At 37.9% G+C, this 24,924-nt stretch overlaps 1 protein-coding gene across 1 annotated transcript in view; it reads right to left on the bottom strand.

The window, feature by feature from the left end:
- slc12a4 (solute carrier family 12 member 4) overlaps positions 1 to 9,533 on the bottom strand; it is a 34,707-nt gene extending 25,174 nt beyond the window's left edge. Inside the window, exon 1 of the mRNA XM_057847161.1 lies at positions 9,187 to 9,533. Coding sequence (XP_057703144.1) covers positions 9,187 to 9,316 — 130 coding nt within the window. The 5' untranslated portion in view covers positions 9,317 to 9,533. The remainder of the gene's footprint in view (positions 1 to 9,186) is intronic.
- Positions 9,534 to 24,924: the final 15,391 nt, after the last annotated feature.

Below are 24,924 nucleotides of genomic sequence, written 5' to 3'. Positions count from 1 at the left end.
CAAATCGTTGAAAAACACAATTTTGAATGAATATCAGTTTCTGACATTTGCCTTTTGATAGTATGTGAAATGCAATATCCTAATCCATGTGTAAAACCATTTTGTGTGTGTGTGTGTGTGTGTGTGTGTGTGCGTGCGTGTGTGTGTGTGTGTGTGTGTGTGTGCCAATAGCAGTTTTCTCTGCATTTCAATGGCTTTAGGTTGGGCTGTCAAAATTATCGCGTTAACGAGCGGCAATTAATTTTTTTAATTAATCACGTTAAAACATTTGACGCGTTTAACGCACATGCCCCGCTCAAACAGATTAAAATGACAGCACAGTGTCATGTCCACTTGTTACTTGTGTTTTTTGGTGTTTTGTCGCCCTCTGCTGGCGCTTGGGTGCGACTGATTTAATGGGTTTCAGCATCATGAGCATTGTGTAATTATTGACATCAACAATGGCGAGCTACTAGTTTATTTTTTGATTGAAAATTTTACAAATTTTATTAAAATGAAAACATTAAGAGGGGTTTTAATATAAAACATCTATAACTTGTACTAACATTTATCTTTTAAGAACTACAAGTCTTTCTATCCATGGATTGCTTTAACAGAATGTTAATAATGTTAATGCCATCTTGTTGATTTATTGTTATAATAAACAAATACAGTACTTATGTACAGTATGTTGAATGTATATATCAGTCTTATCTTTCCATTCCAACAATAATTTACAGAAAAATATGGCATATTTTAGAGATGGTTTGAATTGCGATTAATTACGATTAATTAATTTTTTAGCTGTAATTAACTCGATTAAAAATTTTAATCGTTTGACAGCCTTAGTTTTAGGGGAAAAAAATATCCGGCTCCATGGCAACCTTCATGTCAGGAAATTCCGGTAAGAAATTCTAGCCACTTTCAACCTTGTAAATACCTCTCAGAAAGTGTCAGTAATGCAGCAGCAGAATAAACATGCAAAAAGATGTCAAAATAAATTTTGCTGTCATGTGTTGAATTTTCAGTTCCAGTGTTGTACTGATGGAAACTGGTGTGGTCAAGTGTATGAAAAGTTATTGGTCAGAAAAGTCACACGGGCATAAAATGCAGAGCTGATATCCAAAATTGTCACATCCATTCCAAGTAAAGAGTACACAACTTATTATTACCTGATACAGTCAGTAATTTTTATATTATGTGTCTGCTTTGTTTTGGTAGCAAAACATGACGTTTCATTTATGTTTCGGCAACAGGCACTTCCTCAATGGTGTGTGTGTCGATTAGCTCCTTATTGAAAAATCCTATTATCTGCCAAACTTCCCCTGTAATGATTGAATTAAAGGTTTAACACTGAAAGGCAGATTAGCTCACTCTACTTCCTATTTATTTCCTACTCAGCTGCATAAATACTTGCACATTTCTTCTAATTATCAAAGCAAACTGAATTGAACTACACTGTTTAGACTCACAACTACAATCAGCTTTGATTTGAAAATAAAGTCCTGGCTCAAATTCTGGTTTCTTCAAGCCGACCGGTAAGTTCCAAATAATTTCCAGGCACCCTTGAATAAACACAGTCCCAAAAAGTGACCTCATTTTCTACTCAGAGGGAAAAAAGCTCCTTTTTGCCATATTGTTCAATTTAAAATTCACTTCTAAAAAAATGCTTGAACATCATTTAAGTCACAAGGACGGTATATTTTTGTTAGTGTTAAAATTTCAATAATAAGGGGATGACATACAGAACCTACAGTGTAAACGAGTAGACCAGTGACAAGATTGTAAAAAAGTGTTAATTAAATACTGTATTAGCCCGAATATAAGACGGCCTTGATTATAAGACGACCCCCTTTTTCAAGACTCAAGTTTGAAAAAAGACTTTTTGAACACCAAATTAATTTTTATACAGAAAATAATTACAGTACATCCGGAAAAAAATGATTATAACAATATATTCGAGAGAAAAAGCATGTTATTTTACCTCATTCAAATCTTAATATCTGACCATTTAAATATGTAAACTAAAGTGCAATCACATTTGTAAATGAATGGCTTCTGGTTTTTGAAATGTAAATAAACCAATCTATTGTGATAAAACAACAAAATTGCAATAACTGCATTAACCATCAAAGTGAAGTCTAACTGTAACTGTAGTCTTGAAACAAATCTGAATAAGGAAAAACATTGCAATAAAATAATGCAAACTGGTTAAACTAAAAAGAGTAGCTGAGATCTGTCATGACAGAACATCGCTTCAGTGGTATCTGGCGACATCTAGCATCGTGAAAGGGTATAATGTCTAGACCGTGAATATAAGACGACCCCCTCTTTTTCAGTGTTATTTCAATGCAAAAAACACAGTCTTATATTCGGACCAATACAGTATTGCCTGGACAGATAATAAAAAGTTATATGACAAAGGTACTTTGACCACAGATCATTGTTTTCTGTTTCACTTGAGTTAATATTTTAATGTTCATGATGTGTCTGTGAAACCCTTTTAGATCTTTTGGTTATTTAGGTTGTGTAAAACATACATATTCTGGATTACTGCAGAATTGTGAAATGTACAGTGTATCACAAAAGTGACTAAACCCCTCACATTTCTGCAGATATTTAAGTAAATCTTTTCATGGGACAGCACTGACAAAATGACAGTTTGACACAATGAAAAGTAGTCTGTGTGCAGCTTATTTAATAGAGTTAATTTATTTTCCCCTCAAAATACCTCAAAATATAGCCATTAATATCTAAACCCTTGGCAACAAAAGTGAGTACACCCATGAGAAACTCCAGATTGTTCCAATCCCCTAGGAAAAAACGCACATCCCTAAATGTCCATATTGAGAACTGCTTGTCATTTTCCCTCTAAAATGTCATGTGATTCGTTACAGGAGCGCTATCAGCATTGCTGCAGAGATTGAAGAGGTGGTGGGGGGGGGGGGGGGGGGGTCATTCCCACCACCATGCTTGACTGTAGGCATGACATACAGTAGTTATCTTTGTACTCCTCACCAGGTCGCCGCCACATATGCTTGAGACCATTGGAACCAAACAAATTAATCCTCGACTCATCAGACCATAGGACATGGTTCCAGTAATCCCTGTGCTTTGTTGACATGTCTTCAGCAAACTGTTTGCGAGCTTTCTTTTGTACAGTCTTCAGAAGAGGCTTCCTCCTGGGGTGACAGCCATGCAAACCAATTTGATGTAGAGTACGGCATATAGTCTGAGCACTAACAGGCTGACCCCCCCACCTCATCAATCTCTGCAGCAATGCTGACAGCACTCCTCTAACGAGTCACATGACATTTTGGAGGGAAAATGACAAGCAGTACTCAATTTGGACATTTGGGGATGTACGTAGTTCCCATGCGGTGTACTCACTTTGTTGCCAGGGGTTTAGATATTAATGGTTATATTTTGAGGGGAAAATAAATTAACTATCATATAAGCTGCACACAGACTACTTTTCATTGTGTCAAAGTGTCATTTTGTCAGTGTTGTCCCATGAAAAGGTATACTTATTATCTGCAGAAATGCGAGGGGTGTACTCACTTTTGTGATACACTGTACATGCTTTCATTTATTATCCGATTTTTGGCTAACAAACATTGCCTGAATGGATGTAATCTCTAAATGGCAATGCTCCGATATACAGGGGTTGGGCAAATAATGGAAACACCTTAAAAATCAACAAAAACTAATTTAATATGGTGCAGGTCCATCTTTTGCGGCAATTACAGCCTCAGTCCACCAAGGCATTGATTCAGCCATTCTTCAGTTAGAATACCCACTAACTCTTTTAGAGACAATGGCGGTGGAATCGACATCTTAATTGAAACTCTAAAACTGACCATGAATGCTCAATAATGTTGAGTTCTGGGGAATGTGCCTGTCATACGAGATGCTCAACTTTATTAGAATGTTCCTCATGCCTTTCTTTAACAATTATGTTCGATGATTATGATACCAAAATGTTAGGTGTTTCTATTATTTTGTCCAACCCCAGTAAGTACGCTACTGAGCAATAATGTTTGCCTATAATTTTTATTTTATATTTAATTTTTGCTCTCATGTTTTACACTGCACTGGTGTCATTCTCATGTTTATATCACAAAAAAAAAAGAATCAAAAGCAAAACATTTATGGAATTAAACCAATAGGGGTGGGAACCATGGACGTTGTTGCCGACACTCGCATCATGCAGCTGCAATCGTTCGCCCAGTGTGGCAAGTGTATGGGAGTACTCCTCTGGCTCTCCCACAATGACCACAGTGTTATGGCAGCAGCCTGTTTTTAGGCCTTACAGACCTGTGTTCATAGGCTAAGTATGACGTTCATGTGTGTCATTTCCTCCCTGGTTGCAAGTACAAGCTCACTACTCCTAAAATAAAATCCATCCTTCATAGCCCTTTTCCTTATTTGTCTACACCCTGAGCTAATTGTTAGTCCTTTAGGGCACCTACAAGGAACAAACCATTCACACTCACATTCATACCTCAGGGCAACATATTAGTCTCAAATGAACCAGACAAGCATGTTTGGGAAAGTAAGCGGAAGCTACAGTACCTGAATAAAACCTTTGCAAGCATAGGGAGATCATGCAAAGCAACACAAGAAAGCTTGAAACAAGAATCGAGGCCAGAATTTCTTGACTGTAAGCTGGATATCCTAACCGACACATCTCCTTGCTGATATTTCCGATACACAGTGCTACATAAATTACATTAACAATGAAGCATTGGGTTGGTCATAATAGGGCCGCAGGTATCGATTATTTTAATAGTCGAGTAATCTATGAGCTAGTTAGTTCGAATAATCGAGGGATCGAATCAGGAACATTAAATTAAAATACCTGAGCTTAGCCTCAAACGGTATACAGAAAAAATTTGTAAAAGAGGGTCTCAGTCCTACAAAAGAACAACTGACAACTTGCATAGCAAAAGTCCGCTATCTTAAATGGTAAAATGTTTTTTTTTTTTTTTTTTTAATTTTACAATGCTCTTACCAAACCGTTCACATATTCACACAAAAAGTAGCTACATTTTTCTATAAACTAAACTATAAATGCATTAAAAAACATTAGCGCAAACAAAAACTTACCTTATGGTGGTCTTAAGAGAGAGCAGTTGGATTCAGCCATGTTAAATGAGTTATGTTATATTCAATGTTGCCACTAGAGGGCAGTGTATCCACCCAAATCAAAAGAAATAAATGTAAACACTTTTAAAACAAGCCATTACAATGCCACTTTAATTAAATGAATACTCAAAGCAGCTAAATTTAATTCAAAGCTTTTTTCTAATCTAATTACTCAGGTTTATCGATTAATCATTGCAGCACAAGGTCATAATGTACCATAAAGCTAGCTCATGCTAACACATTCACATTAGTAGGCTAATTTCATACTTGTATGCAAAAAAATGTTGAAATTTCCTCGTCAAAGTTTGATTTTAATTGCAAACATTCTAAACACCATTAAAGTTACAGAGATCCTTACATTTTCTGTAATTTTTTACTGTAATCTGAATATGAAAGTGGTTCATCTGTTTTTGTTTGTTTGTTTGTTTTCTACTTGAATGTGACATAGGCGTTAGAAGAGCAGCCCTCTGCTAGTTTAAATCATATTTATCTAATAGGTACCAGTTTGTCAATGTAAACCAGCAATCATCACCGCACTCTAGAGTTTGTTATAGTGTGCTGCAACAATCGGTCCCCAGGCCCATCTTGTTTACGCTGTATATGCTTCCTCTAGGTAATATCATCAGAAAACATAGCATTAACTTTCATTGTTATGCTGACGACACACAAATGTTTTTATCAATTAAACCTGAGCAGATCAGGCAAGTGGATAAACTAAGCACCTGCGTCCGAGATACAGTATAAATACCTGGACGAGCACTAACTATCTTCTACTTAACCCTGAAAAGACAGAAGTCCTTATAATAGGCCCGAAAAGTGTGAGGGACTCTTTAACTGCCCAAATAGTCACTCTGGACAATGTAAATGTAGCCTCCAGTACTACAGTTAAAAACCTAGGAGTTCTATTTGACCCAGACTTATCGTTTAAAGCTCATATTAAACAAACCTGCAGAACGGCCTTTTTTCATCTGCGCAACATAGCCAAAATTAGAAATATTTTATCTAAAAACGATGCAGAAAAATTAATTCACGCGTTCGTTACATCTAGATTGGATTACTGTAACTCCCTACTTGCAGCTTGTCCTAAAAGTTCTCTAAAAGGTCTTCAGCTAGTCCAAAACGCAGCAGCAAGACTTTTAACGGGAACTAATAGAAGATAGCACATCACCCCTGTGCTCCAGGCCCTTCACTGGCTTCCAGTCAAGTTTAGAATTAAATTTAAAATCCTCCTTCTTACATTTAAGACCATTAATGGGTTGGGGCCATCTCTCACTGATGCTCTGGTTCCATATCGCCCCAACAGAACACTCCGCTCTCAGAATGCAGGTCTGCTGGTAGTTCCCAGGGTTTCTAAAAGTACTGTCGGAGCTAGAGCTTTTAGCCACCAAGCCCCTGTTTTATGGAATCAGCTTCCAGCTAATATTAAAGAAGTCGAGACAGTCTGCACATTTAAGATTAGATTAAAGACGTTCCTATTCGACAAAGCTTATGGTCAGGCTAGTTGAAGTCGGATTAGATTCACAGTTCAGTCTAAGCTGCACTAGAAGCTATCATGCTGGGGGAAGTACAACCACTGAGTTCTATCTCCTTTTTCTCACTCTACCTACCACTTGTCTTACTTTATTTCTATTTTTCAATGTTAATATCTAGTTAACTAGTCTCTTCATCACTAGTCACCCAGTGTCCCCTTTCCCCCCTCCCCTCTGGGGAGGAGCTATTTTTCAGCTGCAGCCTCCTGACTATCCAGACCCCTGGCTAGATGGACATCCTCATTGCCACCCCCGTCTCATCTGGCTAGATGGACCTCTTCTTGTTCTTTTACTCTACTGCAGGGGTCTCAAACCGATTCCACAAAGGGCCGCAGTGGGTCCTGGTCTTTGTTCCAACAGATCCAAAACAGACAGTTCAACCAATGAGGTTTCTGCTAAAGTAAGCAGCACCTGACTGCAATTAACTGATTACACTTGTTAGACACCAGATTGGTGAAAAGGGATTGTTCTCGTTTGGTTGGAATGAAATCCAGTACCCACTGCGGCCCTTTGAGGACCGGTTTGAGACCACTGCTCTACTGCATCTTTACAGACTGTAACTCCATTTGCTAATTATTTATTCATCTTTGTTTACTTATTTGTTGTTTCTGACTGTGTATCATATTGCCTCTGCAAAGCCCTTTGAGACAACCTTGTTGTGATTTAGGGTTATACAAATAAAATTGAATTGAATTGAACTACTTGTATGACAGTTAGTACATTAAAATGTTTCCAAAACATGCCTCTATACATTTTCTCAAATGTCTGGCACAAAAAACAATGACAACGGCATTCCACAGTCCACACACAAGACAGTCCTTGGCCACATGTTTTGCATTGTTGACGTTGTAGTACATCTCCATGGTTATCTTGCAAAGTGTTTACATATCCTTATTATAGCATACGCCTGTTCTCCTCATTCACCACGGTCTCACTTCCTTTTTTAACAGCATGTTGTCATCCTCGCAGCTGCCCGCAAACTAGGATGTCATTGCTCTGGGAAACTCAGTACACAGCAAAAAATTGAAGAGGGCCCTTCACAGGAACAGTGACTACAGAAGCTTTGACAAATATTGCATTTTGAGTACAATCCAATATCCTTTAAATATATATATTTTTTGTGTGATTCTGTACAAAGAAATTATCAACATATATGAAAGGTGAGTGTTCTCGTATAACCTGGGTGTTTATTTACAGCTCTTACAATGTGAGGTGTATTTAAATTGACTGGCACACTATTACTAATCAACACTACTAACAGTCTCCCCAAACCATTTTCTAAGCAGCTTGAGGTAGAACAACCAATCTCTCATCATATCCTCAGGATAAACCATCAGATAATATCTGTATTTAAAGAAACACTTTGCAACTTTTAAGTTTGGTCAATTATAGCGATGCCGGTGGAAAAAAGGGGTAGTGTTTTGCCTTAAGGAAGACTGCATTTCCCATGAGGATCATTGCAAACCCGAACAGTGTCGTAAAATCATCAAAGAATTAAAAATCAATCTCCCGGTCACCTGCAGATGGATCAAACAACATTTCTGTTTCCAGTGGCTGTGTGAAGGACGAATAGTAATAGGGAACTGAATCCAGTTGTGGCTAAACAACAGCATATGACGGTTAGAAAACGTTTGGCTAACCCCCCACCCCACCCGAACTCGTCAGTGCTGACGAGTACGGTTGGGGGGGTGGTCATGCCGGTGAATGAATGCCGAGCCAATGTTTATTTTGTATATCCTGGTAGCTCCCCGTTTTTCCCCCCTCAGACAAAACTTTTTGTCTCTTGTTGCTCTGCCATCTTTGCAGCATTCGTGCGAAAGCATTCGCTTATTTTTTAAGTTTCTTATTGTTTTCAAACAAGCATCAAAGCGACAAAAACATTTATTTTATTTTTTTATTATTTTTTTTTTTAAACCAACCTCCATTTTTAAGTCTTCAGCCTATCACAATGCACACACCAGAGACAGCTAAGGGGGTCAGTTAGTCAGTGTGTGGGTTTAAATGCGGCCTTTGGTTCTGTCTGAGTCATTCAAAAACCACACCCAATATTTTTCCTCTGAAATGTTTTCTTTCTTTTGGTCCATGTTGTAAAAATCCCACATAATCATACTCCTCTTGCCTTGCTCCTTCTCATTGTCTTGGATTCTCCTCAGTCTTTCATGTGTGAACAGAGTAGAAACACGTGAGTGACAAGCTGAGGCAGAAATGTGCTACAGTCTATTTTGGTGAAAACAAATCTCTCTCTGGAACTAATACGACAGCACCATCTTTTGTATTAGGCGCCTATCTAGGGCCTTTTTGTGGTGAGTGCCCTCAGAGACGCTTTCCCACCTCCATAACACGCTTTATGTATTTCTCAACTGTCTGTAGATTTGGGAAATTCAAAAGTTATTTGAAGAAATGAGCTTGAAAAACTTGTTTCTGACCATGGGTTCCGCCCAAACAGCTGTTTAGAAGAGTAGGCCACCATGCTGCTGTAAATGCTCCTATCATCATCAATTCCAAACTTGGAAAAAGTTGTGCATCTTACCATCAGAGCTAACAGTGTCTTGATTATCCTGCAGTCCACCGTCCCTGTGGTCCACAGTGTTGATACCCTCCAGACTGTCATAGCCAGACTGGGCTCGATCCCTCACCGGTACCACCGTAAAGTGAGGCATGTTTTCATCCCCAATTCCAGCAGAGCATAGCAAGCTAGTTGTTAGCTCCTCTTCCCACTAATGGCAACTACATTCCACTACTTTGCGCTCACTTCCTCCTGACAGGGTATGCTTGAACTGCCCGCCCACAGGCCGGCCCTCCTCCTGATCTGTTTTTGTGTGAGAAGAAGGAGAGGCCATGTTGAGGTCTTGGAAAGACACTAAACAAAAGCACCCCACCATCCCCCACACTTCTACGTCCAAGAAAAAGGAATCTCCAGAGTGGGCTGGATTATATGAAGTCATCCTCCTCTTACAAAGTTTACGGTGACCCCCACTTGGTTTGTGTGCTCATCGTGATTTCAGCCGACAGAGTCAACGTTGTGTGTTCAAGGTCCAGCCAGCCCGTGCTCTGTGGACCCTTTGATTGCTACGTGGCAGTCTGGAAAATCAGGGATCACTAAGAATCATTGAAACTATACCTAAAATCTAACACAGCAGATGTTTGTACACCTCTCTAGTAACGGTCCTAAAACCATAAAAGCGACAGAATATGACCTAAAACGTTTGCTGTGAAGGCCCTAAGGGAGTTACTCACACCTTTTTTTTCCGATGGTACTTTATGAGCGATCTGAGTTTTATTGTTGGGATTACAAGCAAAATGTTCATTGGAATACAGTCCGCTAGGGCTGAATGTATACGGCAGGTCCATAGCCCAATTTCCATTCAATACCAGCCAGTATAATCAGTGCTATTTTCATGTAAAATGTGGCTGTGATTATTATGATAAAAGCTATACAACAACGTGCATCTGCAGAAATGCAGTCAAATTGCCAAGTTTATTCATCACAACAGCTGCAGCTACTGTACACCAAATTGTATGTAAACAACACCAAAAGTGTCAGTGACAACAGTGAAATGAATAAAGTTACTTAAAAATACAAGTATTAAACATTTTAAACATTTACTTATTAGTAAAATTTGCATTACTCCATCAGATTTTACAAATCCAGACCATTAAAGCAACACTAGGTAACTTTTCAACCTTTATAAAATATTTTCATAACATTTGTGATGATATGTTGACTGACAACTAGAAGTAAGATCTTGAGCCCGAACCCAACCCGAAATTTGGGCCAGGTCAGGCCCAAAATGTCAATTATTCCATTCGGGTTGTGCTGGGCTTTTCTCTCGCTAACCTTTTTAAAATAAATTAGGGATGTCAAATGATTAAAATTTTTAATCGAATTAATTACAGCTTAAAAATTAATTAATCGCAATTAATCGCAATTCAAACCATCTATAAAATATGCCATATTTTTATGTAACTTATTGTTGGAATGGAAAGATGAGACGGATATATACGTTCAACATACAGTACTAAGTACTGCATTTGTTTATCAACAATAAATCAACAAGATGGCATAAACATAACATTCTGTTAAAGCGATCCATGGATAGAAAGACTTGTAGTTCTTAAAAGATAAATGTTAGTACAAGTTATAGAGATTTTATATTAAAACCCCTCTTCATGTTTTCGTTTTAATAAAATTTGTAAAATATTCAGTCAAAAAATAAACTAGTAGCCCGGCATTGTTGATGCCAATAATTACTTACACAATGCTCCTGGGTGCTGAAGCCTATAAAATTAGTTGCACCCAAGCGCCAGCAGAGGGCGACAAAACTCCGAAAAATACAACAAGTACACATTTCACTGTGCTGTCATTTTAATGTTTCAGCGGGGCATGTGCGTTAATTGCGTCAAATATTTTAACGTGATTAATTTAAAAAATTAATTACTTCCCGTTAACGCGATAATTTTGACAGCCCTAGTTAAAATATTTGACACAATTACCTAGTGGTGCACGATAATTAGTGGTCATTTATAATAGGACCGATAATTTGTACTGTTCTGGCTTTACACTTTACACACTAGTATGGGAAATCAGTTGACCATTTGCAGGCCATTGTTCCCACCTGCTGGTCAGAATAATTCACTGCATCTATTTTTTGTTACAGTAGTTGTGTTCAATCACTTACACATTGCGGTGTCTAGCGGTAGCATTGACAGTCGTGAATGCTTTGTTACGTTTCCGCCTCAGAAATATATGTAAGTATTTTATGTTTACTATAACATATGGATGTGCAATATATGTTTACTTCTGTCGTGAAGGGTCATATACTGGACTGTCTCAGGAAATTAGAATACACAATATTCTAATTTTTTGAGACAGTCCTGTGTATATATACAGGACTGTCTCAGGAAATTAGAATACACAATATTCTAATTTCCTGAGACAGTCCAGTATACAGAACTTCATAAGTTGTGTTATAGAAGCCGGCCAATGCTTTAGTCGCTCAAGCTAGTGTGCTATGCTATACATATATTAGTTGTGTATATAAATGTATTGTGCTGTTTGTTGTATATTGAGTATTGAATATGTGTATTTTTCTGTTGTACTTTCACAATATTAAGACAAGTGTCTTCCCATAAAAGCAAGAAAGGACCAAGCCTTGTGGTTAATGGAAGTGCATTAAATTTTAGCTGGCTGTCGGGCAGTGCAGAAGTGAAACGCACTGTTTTGTTCATATCATTATGAAAAATCTGATGAGATCAAAGGCAAATCTATGTTGAATCCACAACTATAATTTTTTAGACCTCCAGGTGGGTCAAAAACTCAGGTTATACATTTTAAAAATTATATATTTATTATCGGTTATCGATATCGGCTTTGAGGAGCAGGAAGTTATCAATATCGGTTTTCAAAAATGGATATCGTGCACCCCTACAATTAATGCACATGCCCCGCTCAAACAGATTCAAATGACAGCACAGTGTCATGTCCACTTGTCACCTGTGTTTTTTGTCGCCCTCTGCTGGCGCTTGGGTGCGACTGATTTTATGCGTTTAAGCACTATGAGCATTTTGTAATGATTAGGGCTGTCAAATGATTAAAATTTTTAATCGAGTTAATCACAGCTTAAAAATTAATCGTAATTAATCGCAATTCAAACCATCTATAAAATATGCCATATTTTTCTGTAAATGATTGTTGGAATGAAAATACGGATATATACATTCAACATACTGTACAGAAGTACTGTCTTTATTTATTATAACAATAAATCCACAAGATGGCATTAATATTAACCTTCTTTCTGTTAAAGGGATCCATGGATAGAAAGGCCTGTAGTTCTTAAAAGATACTAAATTCTAGTACAAGTCATACAAATTTTATATTAAAACTAGGGCTGTCAAACGATTACAATTTTTAATCGAGTTAATTACAGCTTAAAAATTAATTAATCGCAATTAATCGCAATTCAAACCACCATAAAATATGCCATATTTTTCTGTAAATTATATATATTCTGTAAAATAAATTGTTGGAATTGAATGAATGAATGAATGGAAAGATAAGACACAAGATGGATATATACGGTGGGGAGAACAAGTATTTGATACACTGCCAACGGGAAAATCCATTGGCAGTGTATCAAATACTTGCATAAGGACTGTAGTGGGCATTTCACTCTACTGTCATTTAAATCTGTCTATGCTGCCCTCACTCCGAAGCGTCTACTTTTTCCAAAGCTAGACAGTTAGTGAACAACGCCTTAATAATCAGACTTCTTCCTTTTTCATCTGATTTATTAATAAAATAGCCTCAAACCATTGTCCTCTTTAGACCGTCATAAAACTACAAAAAAAAAAAGTACACAAGCATTGCATGAGCAACAACGTTAGTTTAGCATGCTATACAGGTTCACTAAACATAAACAAAAAGCGTCTCATACAAAAAATGGAACATTTCGCTTACTAACATAATATGTACATTCTTTACAACAACCATACTTACGGACAAATCTTGTCCAAGGTCAGGATCATATAAGCACAACATTACAACGTAGGCGTCAGCCCGAGACGTCGTGCAGCCATATGAACTGGCAAGAAAAAACTAAACCATGTCACAAAGCGACCACAAGAGTTCGCTGTTGTGCTGCAGCACAAAAAGCCTTGCTGTAAAACTTACCAAAAGGCAGAATACTGTCTGAGCGGGACATGTGCGTTAATTGTGTCAAATATTTTAACGTGATTAAGTTAAAAAATTAATTAGCGCGCGTTAACGCGATAATTTTGACAGCCCTAAAATAAATATATATTTACACACACACACACATATATATATATATATATATATATATATATATATATATATATATATATATATATATATATATATATATGTATATACATATACATACACTAAAACAGAGCCAGAGCATGCCATGTGCACGTGAACGCAGTGGCACTGCTCTCTTTTTAATAATCCCCTCGGCGAGTCCGCATTCATTACATATTTTTGACCTGGTATTTCGACATGGAGCAGCAAGAAGTTAGAAACAAACTAAATAATGGGAATTGAAAAGACAAACATGCACTGGTAAGAGTGGGGTATGGAAAGGCTCCAATTGATTGCTATAGATGCTATACAGAAACCTATGTCGGTTATGCTGAATGTAAACACATGTGGCTCTTTGCTCTCATACAAGGAATATATTTAACAAACTTTTCAAGCATTATTTTGTTGTGTAAATGCATTTATAATGATCATAAAAACTATTTAGACTATTTAAACATTAAGAAAACTTGTGGTTTTTTTTCTGCCAACTTGAAGAAATTAAAATAAATGTCAAATCCACTAAATAGAACAGACACACAAATATAAAAGATATACATGTTTATTGATTGTGCATCTTGCAGTCTTGTTTAACTGGGAGAATTCATTAAAAAGGCTTTAATTTGATTTCCCAAGTAACGCATCGCATCCCCTCCCTTTTCTTCTCCTGAGTCCTCGCAAATAAAACATAAAATTTTGGGGGGTTTTCGGGCTCGGGCCTACAAATAAAACATAATTTCGGGGTTCTTTTGGGCTCGGGCCAACAAATAAAACATAAAATTTCCGATGTTTTTCGAGCTCAGGCCTGCAAATCAAGTTAATGGATTGAGATCGGGTCGGGTCGAGCTTTTATATCCATTGACGCGGGTCAGATTATTTTTTAGATTTTTTTTAAGCCCAATCATACCTCTACTGAAAACTGGTTGGATAACACCTCTTATACAGTATATCCTGAGGGAGTTTGTATTGCTTTCACCAGCATTATTTAACTTTGAGGAGGGTGACAGGAGCCCTGCCACACAAAAAACTACAAACGTGCTGACTGCTTTACAGCATATGTCACTTCCCCCTTTCATTATAAAGACGGAAGTCGATGCGAACACTTTCGTGCGAATTCTGCAAAGATGGCAGAGCAACAAAAGAGAAAATTTTGTCCGGGGAGGAAAAAAAGGGAGACTTCCAGGGATAAAAGGATACTCAAGAATAAATATTGGCTCGGCTTTCACTCGCTGGCATGACGCCCCGCCTCAACCGAACTCGTCAGCGCTGACAAATTCGAGTGGAATGGGGGGGGGGGGGGGGCGGGTTAGCCACACTAAGCCAAACGGTTGCTAACTGTTATATGCTATTGTTTAGCCACAACTGGATTCACTACCTTATTACTATTCATCCATCACATAGTTGGTGGAAACAGAAATGGCTTTTAATCCATATGCAGGCGACTGGGAAATCATGATTTTACGACATTGTGCAGGGTGTGCGCCGGTCCTCATGGGAAACGCAATCTTCCTTAAGACAAAACACTACTACTTTTGTCCACTGGTGTCGCTAAAATCGACCAAAACTAAAAAATGTTACCTAGTGTTGCTTTAATAGACACTCTTTGTCAAAAGCTTTGACTCTTGTTTCAAAATTTAACCTTCCAACCTTCATTGATCTATGCTTCAATGTACATTTGTGTTCCATTTGTGTTTTTATAGACAGTTGATTTAGATAATTCACTGTACTGTCTCATCTTTTCGTTTACAGTAAGCACTATCACACATCCAATGGATAAGTGATTGTTATTAACACTTTCACTTACCGTGGAGTTGACAGATCAGAAGAAATGAGACACATTTTTGTTTAACGCATTGCCGCATTGCATCCCGCATTCAGAAAAGTCTGATTCTGGTTTGACGTTTGTCAGACAGCGACATTGGTGACAACATAACGGTATGATTGTGCGGTGTGAAACTTCACACTTGACCCTCCATTCCAGCAGTCACCATACACAGGCAATATAATCAGAGGTGGGTAGAGTAGCCAAATATGTTACTCAAGTAAGAGTAGCGTTAATTCATAATAATATTACTCAAGTAAGAGTAAAAGAAGTCATCCATAACATTTACTCAAATACAAGTAGAAAAGTATCCAGTGAAAAGAATACTCAAGTAATGAGTAACATTGTGAGTAACTGCTTATTTTTGTTTGTTTGTTTGTTTGTTTAAACAATGTTTTTTTTTCTCTCAGCACAAATTTATCTACAGCATTTGAGCTGTTGTTATAATAATGCGGTTATGTAATGGGTTTTTGTGCAGCAAAAACCCATTACATAACCGCATTAAACCAAATAAATACCCCCCCTCCCCCAAAAAAAGACAGAAATGAAGCATTATTCTTCCAAAGAGCATGAGTGCCCTCTAGTGGCGAAAATAGTTCCTTCATGGTTACGGCTATGAAATTAAAAGGATGATATCTCCGGTTTTCCTTGGTCAATCGGTGCCAAATAAAAACTGGAAGAAAGGTTTAAAGCCGCGCTTTTGAGTCATGTTGAGGGCAGCACTCTATGTCAAAAACTTCTTTTTTTAAGGTGAAAAGGTTGGCATGATCATAGAATGGCGGGCTTGATTCTGATTGGTGTAATGGAGTCATGTGATTATTGTTGCGACGTAAAAGTAACTAAAAGCAAACAAATGGCTAGGTAAAACTACTCTCAGTAGTACATTTTTCTCAAAAATAACTCTAACTCTAACGGAGTACATGTACTGTAATGGGTTACTACCATATGCAAAGTTTAAGTGGTGGCCCCTGGTGGCCGAAAAGTGTCATTGCATGTAATTGACTTCCCTATATCTGATTTTAAGATTTTAAAGTTTATTCATTCCATGCCGCTAATTCCTCACGAGGGTCGCGGAGGTGCTGGAGCCTATCCCAGCTAACTTCGGGCAGTAGGTTTCCGGTAAAATACTGTGTATAAAAGTTGTAAAGCAATAAAACAACAAAAATGAATGAAATGAACAAAAAAAGATATTTTTATAATGGGTCGAAATTATTTTTCGAACAGATCATGTGACTAGCACCTTAGACAATCATTTGATTTGCTTAGCCAAAACCATCCAAGGATCCAAGAGGCAAGATGGATATACGTAATTTTTTCAAACCTAAGCTTTCAAATGCGACAACAACTACTGAGCAAGAACCAAGGATTGAAAATGTGAAACGCCAGAGAGCAACACCAAAATGGTGAGCGGAGTTTCAATTTGCCCCACTAAAAACGCTAATTGTACAACAGCACCACCATCGGTGCCTTGCCAATGTAGTTACCCCATGTCAAAAATGGTATCCCCTGGACGCAGGAGCGCACACACACACACACAATGGTTACGAGTTATGTCAACTTAATTAATTGAAGCCAGAAAAGAACCAAAGTTATATACAGTATTTTGGAATTTGACGTTCATTAAATTAGAAAAATTCCATACCGGACTTGAATTACTGTAATAACAGTTATCGGTCATTCTATGAGTAAAACAGTAAAACATTGCCTTTTTTTACGTTCAGTACGTATGTTACGTTACACGACAGAAAAAAAAAATTAAATTTTTTTTTATTTTTTTTTTTTATGGATGACGTAGATAACTACATCACCAAAACACAGAAATCAAGCAAATCAGTGCAGCGCAGTGGTTTCCGCCCAGGGGATACAATTTTTGACGGGGGTAACTACATTGGCACGACACCGGTGGGCATACCATATTTAGTGGTTGACGATCCTGGCGAAAAGTATAGCTGTCCTAAGCAGCCTGATTTAGAATTCTGTTCAAGAATGATGGGAAACAAAAAAACGCTCATTTTCAACTTCTTATTATAAATATTCTTGTAAGTTAATTTTATTGCTGACACTGCGTTTCAGGGTCATCAACATGTTTTCCCCCCTGCCCCAAAAGTCAAACTCCGCCTAGGTTACTACCCACCTCTGAATATGATATAAGGCAACCCACACCTGTTTTTGTGTGTTGTTTTTATAATAGAACTGAAAAGAACACGTTGCTGATGCTGACCACAGAGAAGTATTTACTTGACACTCTCGTTCCACAACACAAGAGAGTTGGGTACCACTGGGGCTTTGGGAATCACCTCGTTTTAAATGTCTTTCAAATTTTGTAACATTCTCCATCCCACAGACGATGGTGCTTTCTAAACAGGAAATAATCAGTATATTACAAGGTAAATTCAGGCACACTATAATTGCTTTTACAACTCATCAATTGTGTATGAAATGCCTTTTCTGCCTCCGACTTTAATTAAATTATTTTTTTGGTATTCTATGGGACGATTTTGGTGGGATCCTAATGGGCTTTTCACTTCTTAGTAGTTCCTCTGACCAAATGATCAGGTATGATCTGTAAATTTTGTAATTGTTCGTCGGAGAGGTAAAAATCTGTCAACATGATGCCAATTGTGGTTCAAACGTGTGATTTCCAGCTGTAGTTTGAGGTACACACTTTAGGACAGGGGTGCGCACACTTTTCTGACTTGTAACAAAAGTTATCAACCTCTAGATGTCGACATTGCATCGCCGCATGTATCATATAGCTGCTGCTAAATGTATAGTCTGATTATGACCACTAGGAGGCAGATTTATGTTTGAGATTACTGTACAGTACAGGCCTACTGTACAAAATTGCAGCCACATTAATGGCATACACAACATGTACACAATTTAAGGATATCCTATTCAAGAGTTATGATGTGAGAATTAAATGTTCATTTTAATTGGCATAGACAGAAAGGTGTGGTTTATTGGTGTTGATGAACTTTTAGAGCATAGTTCTAGCACATAAAAAGAATGCCTCTCAATCAAAATTCCTATCTGTATTAGTATTTATTTTTGGTATGTATAAACGAAAACATTTTGTTGCTCCAAGTAACCTCTACTTGAATGTTGATTTTGTAAACACATAATTCAAAATAAGTGTTTGTATGCATTTTCCAGACAATGCACCCTTTTCCCAGAGTTTCCCCTGTCTGCTTTTCGAAGCATCGCATGATAAAGAGCAAAACAATGCTACTTCATGGCTCAGTGTAATTGGGAGTGAAGGCTAAGCTCCTCTTGCCTCCGTCCGCCAGTGACATTGATTTGGATTTTCTAATACTGAGCCTGGGGGTGTTTAAGTCTATCCAATTAACTTTGGCCGCAATCATTAGCTTGACATGGCCCCTGCAGGACTGTTTGCAATGGTCACACAATGGCTACTTATAGCGGATTTTAAGTGATACCCAAGAACAGGCTATCTTTGTTAAATACCCCTGGGAAAATAGACAAATAAAGGAGTGCAAAACTTAGAACTGCAACCAGTAGTGTTACCAGGATGCCAGGTGTGGGTGGGCATTAGTCCAAAAAAAAAAAAAAAAAAAAAAAAAAAAGCTACAATGCTCAAGTAGGTCGAAATCCAGCATAGGGCTACGGCACTTTAAAACACTACGGCACTTTGTTTTCTCCTTGAGATAACTGTTGTTGTGGTTTGGTCTAAACAAATTAAAGTCGATTTGATTTTATTTGACTTAGAACACATCCATAACTCCATATCATTATAGTTATTCTCTTGCTCTGTTCCGCAGCCCCTTTGCGCTCAATTTGACCCCCTTAGAATGCTTCAAAATGGACCAAAATTGGCAGGCAGGTCATGACAGGTGCAATCTTTGATACCGTGTAAAGACAAATTCCAAATACACTATGTAGCGCCCCCTAGCAGTCATTCTTTGTCCCGCCGACGCTTTGAGCCCTATTTTGACCCCCTCAGAATGCTTCAAAACTCACCAAACTCAACAGCCGGGTGAACACTTGTGAAAACTTTGATAAAATGTATTAAAAAAAAAAAAAAATCAAAATATGCGTAAATGTGTGTAGCGCCCCCTAGGAACAAAACCAACATTTCATTTCATTCATTCATTCATTTTCCATGCTGTTCCTGTTTTTTTTTTTTTTTTTGTTTTTTTTTTTAAGGTGAAAGAGGAGGCAACAACGCAAAGGTTGAAACTGAGAACACCAGACTGCCGTTAGTACTACATCCAGTTTTCTTTGGGTGGGCAGAGCGTGTCCGCGGGTGGGCACTACCCCTGCACCCCCCTGGCAACGCCCCTGACTGCGACCATGTATGACATCTCACCAGATCTCAGTAAACTTACATAAACATACATATTTCACTTTTATTCCAAGTAGAAAGTCCAACCTCAAGAAAAAGGTTCAGGTTGACTAAAATACCAATTATTTTGTAGTTATAGTTGTTCGAATAGGAAATTCACAGCAATATCCAGACCAGTAGTTCATAACCTTGCTAAAGGTACCGAACCCCACAGGTTTCACATGTTTTACCGAACCCTTTGGAAATAGATAATGAAGCAATTTTTTCAAGTTCAAATCCAATATACAGTGGGGCAAATAAGTATCTAGTCAACCGCCAATTTTGCAAGTTCTCCTACTTAAAAAAAGATTAGAGAGGCCTGTAATTGTCAACATGGGTAAACCTCAACCATGAGAGACAGAATGTGGAAAAAAAACAGAAAATCACATTGTTTGGTTTTTAAAGAATTTAATTCCAAATGAGAGTGGAAAATAAGCATTTGGTCACCTACAAACAAGCAAGATTTCTGGCTGTGAAAGAGGTCTAACTTCTTCTAACGAGGCTCCACTTGTTACCTCTATTAATGGCACCTGTTTTAACTCATTATCGCTATAAAAGAAACCTGTCCACAACACAAAGGCTACTACCAGTAATACAATGCGCCGCTGGGAACTCAAATCCTGCACTGCCAGACGTGTCCCCCTACTGAAGCCAGTACACGTCCAGGCCCGTCTGCGGTTCGCTAGAAAGCATTTGGATGATTCAGAAGAGGACTTGGAGAATGTGTTATGGTCAATGAAACCAAAATATAACTTTTTGGTAGAAACACAGGTTCTCGTGTTTGGAGGAGAAAGAATACTGAATTGCATCCGAAGAACACCATACCCACTGTGAAGCATGGGGGGGAAACATCATGCTTTGGGGCTGTGTTTTTTGCAAATGGACCAGGACGACTGATCTGTGTAAAAGAAAGAATGAATGGGGCCATGTATCGAGGGATTTTGAGTGAAAATCTCCTTCCATCAGCAAGGGCATTGAAGATGAGACGTGGCTGGGTCTTTCAGCATGACAATGATCCCAAACACACAGCCAGGGCAACAAAGGAGTTACTTCGTAAGAAGCATTTCAAGGTCCTGGAGTGGCCTAGCCAGTCTCCAGATCTCAACCCCATAGAAAATCTGTGGAGGGAGTTGAAAGACCGTGTTGCCCAACGACAGCCCCAAAACATCACTGCTCTAGAGGAGATCTGCATGGAGGAATGGGCCAAAATACCAGCAACAGTGTGTGAAAAGCTTGTGAAGAGTTACAGGAAACGTTTGGCCTCCGTTATTGCCAACAAAGGGTACATAACAAAGTATTGAGATGAACTTTTGGTATTGACCAAATACTTATTTTTCCACCATGATTTGCAAATAAATTCTTTAAAAATCAAACATTGTGATTTTCTGTTTTTTTTTTCACATTCTGTCTCTCATGGTTGAGGTTTACCCATGTTGACAATACAGGTCTCTCTAATATTTTCAAGTGGGAGAACTTGCACAATTAGTGGTTGACTAAATACTTATTTGCCCCACTGTATCTAAGCTAGCGAGTAAATAACTTAATAACTAGCAAATTCCCGTTTTAAATTATTCTAGTTTTGAAAGCATGTTTTAGAAACAGGTCAAAATTTGAGACCAAGCTGCCCATTGGTCTGTTGTATTCCCTCATACCAAGTGCGAGTCAACCTCCTACCAGTAAACCAGTTCCTCCTCCCATCAGATGGAGGACTAGCAGTTAAAAGAAATGGATTAAGCCTGTTAATTGGGAGTCCAAAACCTGGTCTCAAAAGCCACTTTGCCTAGATTTAATCAGCGTACGGAAATAGTGCTCTGTGTTTCTTTACCTTCACCTTTAGACTTATTCACCAAACCCCTGGGTTCGATTGGACCCAGGTGAAGAACCACTGATCCAAACTAATCGGATCTGTCCTCCAACTAACTGGTATAAAACAATTGCTCTAGGATGGTGTGTAGCAATTTTACAAAAAAAACAAAATAACAATATCAAAAAAACATTACACAATTCTAGTCTGCTCAAGAGACATCTGTCAGTATAATTAGGGATTTCCCCGATCCGATCTCGTGATTGGAAATCACGTCATCTTTAGAAGATAAGAATCAGGGGAGAAATTCGCGTTTTAAAAAAAATATTCATTTACTTCTATTTTCAAGTAATAATTCATTGGCTGCCATTGACAGCGATAGATGTCAAGTCCAGTCAGAGAGCCCAGGCTAAATGGATGGTTGTCAATTGCAGCCAATGAGTTTTTACTTAAAAATATAAATAAATTAATGTCATTGAAGGTGGTAGAGCGCCCAGTCTTCAAAGCCATTGACAGCGATAGACGTTAAATATTTGAACTGGCAAGGTTGGCGCTGAGTGATCTCATTTCCCTGCCATTGATGGAGATGGACGTCCGATCCATTTAGACTGGGCTCTCTAAATGGCAGGGAATGGCAGGGAAACGTGATCACGCAATATTTAACATCCATTTACGGCAAGGTTAGCGTTGAGTGATCAGGTTTCCCTGCCACTGACAGCGATAGACGTCCAATCCATTGAGACTGGGCTCTCTAAATGGACTGGACGTCTATCCCCGTCAATAGCAGGGAAATGTGATCAATCAATGCCAACCTTGCCAGTTCAAATATTTAACGTCTATTGCTATCAATGGCAGTGAATGAGTTAACCCCTTCATGTCAAACGTATCACATTTGATACACTTAGAATTTCATGATTTTGAGACAAATTCAGAATTTTGAAATATCTTTCCTCAAAAACAAAAAACAAAAAAATGGATGCAAGTCAACTCATGCATCTGCAGGTTCCATGAGGGAAAAAAAACAGGATTTAGCAAGGGTTATAGATATTAGAGCGCTTATTACACATATTATTATTATTTTTCTTCTTTTTGCAAATTTGAAAAAAGGTTTCATTAAAACCTTATTTTTCAAATGTTGTGATTGACAATTTCTTCATATTGCAGGCATTAAAGGATTAAGGGCATTAAAGCAACAAAAAATCCAGAGGTATAACAATCAGGGGTGTCCCCAATCCTATCAGGAGATTGGAAATCGGGCTCGAGAACGTCGTATTTCGAAGATTGGAATAGGGAGAAAAAGCGTGTTTTTTAAATTATTTTTCTTTTAAGAGGTACAAAGCAACAAAAAAGACGTACAAAGATGTCGTCAGAAGAAACAAACACAAAAAAGTGTATGTTTTGTACTATGCATCATTTTTAGAATATCGGAATCGGTGAAAAAAAAAGATTGTTTTTTTTAATGGCTGCAAAGCAACAAAATTATCAAGACGGACAAGTATATTATCAAAAGAAACCCAAAATGAATGTTTTCTAATAAATATAAAATACAAGACTATTATTTCCGAGGTATCGGATCTGTACACGGTATCGGCAGATCCTCAAAATCAGGTGACTTGGACTCTAAACTGGGTGAAAAAATATGTGAGCAGGACAAATCTGATTCCTATTCAGCTGAACCTAATAAAAATATTTGAAAAGTGACATCAAACACCTCTGAAAGCACAAAATTAAACCAATGCATCTTTTTAACATACAGTAATGTAATTCTCAAGAAGAGAGGATGAAGACAAATTGCAGCGCTGTGGTACTAGACACCAAGACCTGCCTAGCTCATCGATAAATTAGAGAATACTTTCCAGATCGCCTTCAGCCAGCCTGTCAAAACCTTCTTTATTGCCTCCATACTATATTTAATACCCTCTCTGTTCCCATCAATCTCTCTTCATTTTAAGGCTGCCAGACGGCAGACGCCCAAACTCACTTAGATTTTATCTGACAACAATGTAACTTGGATAAGTCAACCTGCGGCGATTCTAACAGACCAGCTGTGACTTATCACACTAAATGTAGCAAATAACAACAGGTTAAGTGTATAAAGCCAGCTATACTTACACTGTACCAATTTCTAATTGTGAGGAGCAATGGTATGTGTGATCTTGTGTAACATAGTCACATCTCTCACATAAAATACAAGGTACTGTCATAGACAATCAATAGTCACCTCTAACAAACCAGAAATCTGCCATAGGGGTGGTGTGGTTCAGTAGTAGAGTAGTCATTCCCCAACTCAGAGGTTGTGAGTTTGAATCTTCATCATGATGAACTCGTTTAAGCTCCTTGAGCAAGATACTAAACCCCACGTTGCTCCTGGTGCTGCCTCACAAGTAGGATGAGGATGATACTATAGATAGATAGATGAGGATATACTAGTAGTGTGACGTGCTTTGAGCAGTGTTGTTAATCTTACTTTCAGAAAGTAATTAATTGCAGTTACAAACTACTTCTCCCAAAAAGTAACTGAGTAAGAAATTCAGTTACCTAAACGTAAGAGTAATTAGTTACCCGGCAAAGTAACTGACGTTAATTTTCATGTTCTACACGTTATTACATGATCCATTCTATGACGTCTTTCACATCAAATATTTTTATAGTAACTGATTGAATTGAACTTTTTCATTCCAAAAAACATAGGTCACCCTTTTAAATATTTTTTTTAATTTCACCTATAGCCTATAAGAGTGTAGTGGTATACAAATGTTCAAATGCTGTGAGAAAAAAGGCTTTCCAAAAAATACTGTAGTGTCATGTAATTGAAATATTAACTTACCATTTACAGCATGCGTCTTGTTGCTTTAATGTTGGTAACCCACAATGCATTGCTAACTACAGTAATCAACTTTAACACAAAAACGGTATTTTAGTGTTCAAAATTGGCCGTAAATTTACATCTTTGCTTTAGTTGTTTTGGTTTAAAAAAAAAAAAAAATCACACACGGTTTTGGGAATAAAAAACAAAACCAAAAATATTATTATATTGTGGCATCTATAAGGAACACACCCACTTAGTGATGATAATGATCTCTGAACAGGAAACCAGTCCATCATTTTCAATTAATTGTACTCACCTAAACGCCACAAACTGTATGTAAAAAAAAAAAGTTGCTGAAGAGTAAGATGATGCTCGCCACGCTAAATGCTAATGCTAGCGAGAACGCGACTGCTATGCTAATGCTCTGAGCCACCTAGCATTGCGTTTGCAACGGTGTAACAACCCCAACCCCCTCTTCCCCTCACCCGCTCTGCTCTCTCCGTGTCAATAGTAGCGCACCTCTTTACGTCCTCAATAATGGTAACGGCGTTGCAAAGATGGGAAAAGTAATTAATTACATTACTCACTACCAGTGTTGGGCAAGTTACTTTAAAAAAGTCATCAGTTATAGTTACTCACTACTTCTTCCAAAAAGTAACTGCGTTAGT

Source organism: Corythoichthys intestinalis, chromosome 1 (assembly GCF_030265065.1).
Source record: "Corythoichthys intestinalis isolate RoL2023-P3 chromosome 1, ASM3026506v1, whole genome shotgun sequence".
In the NCBI taxonomy this organism is placed as follows: domain Eukaryota; kingdom Metazoa; phylum Chordata; class Actinopteri; order Syngnathiformes; family Syngnathidae; genus Corythoichthys; species Corythoichthys intestinalis.
The sequence above is the reverse complement of the archived record's forward strand: the minus strand, read 5'-3'. Positions and strand labels throughout refer to the sequence as shown.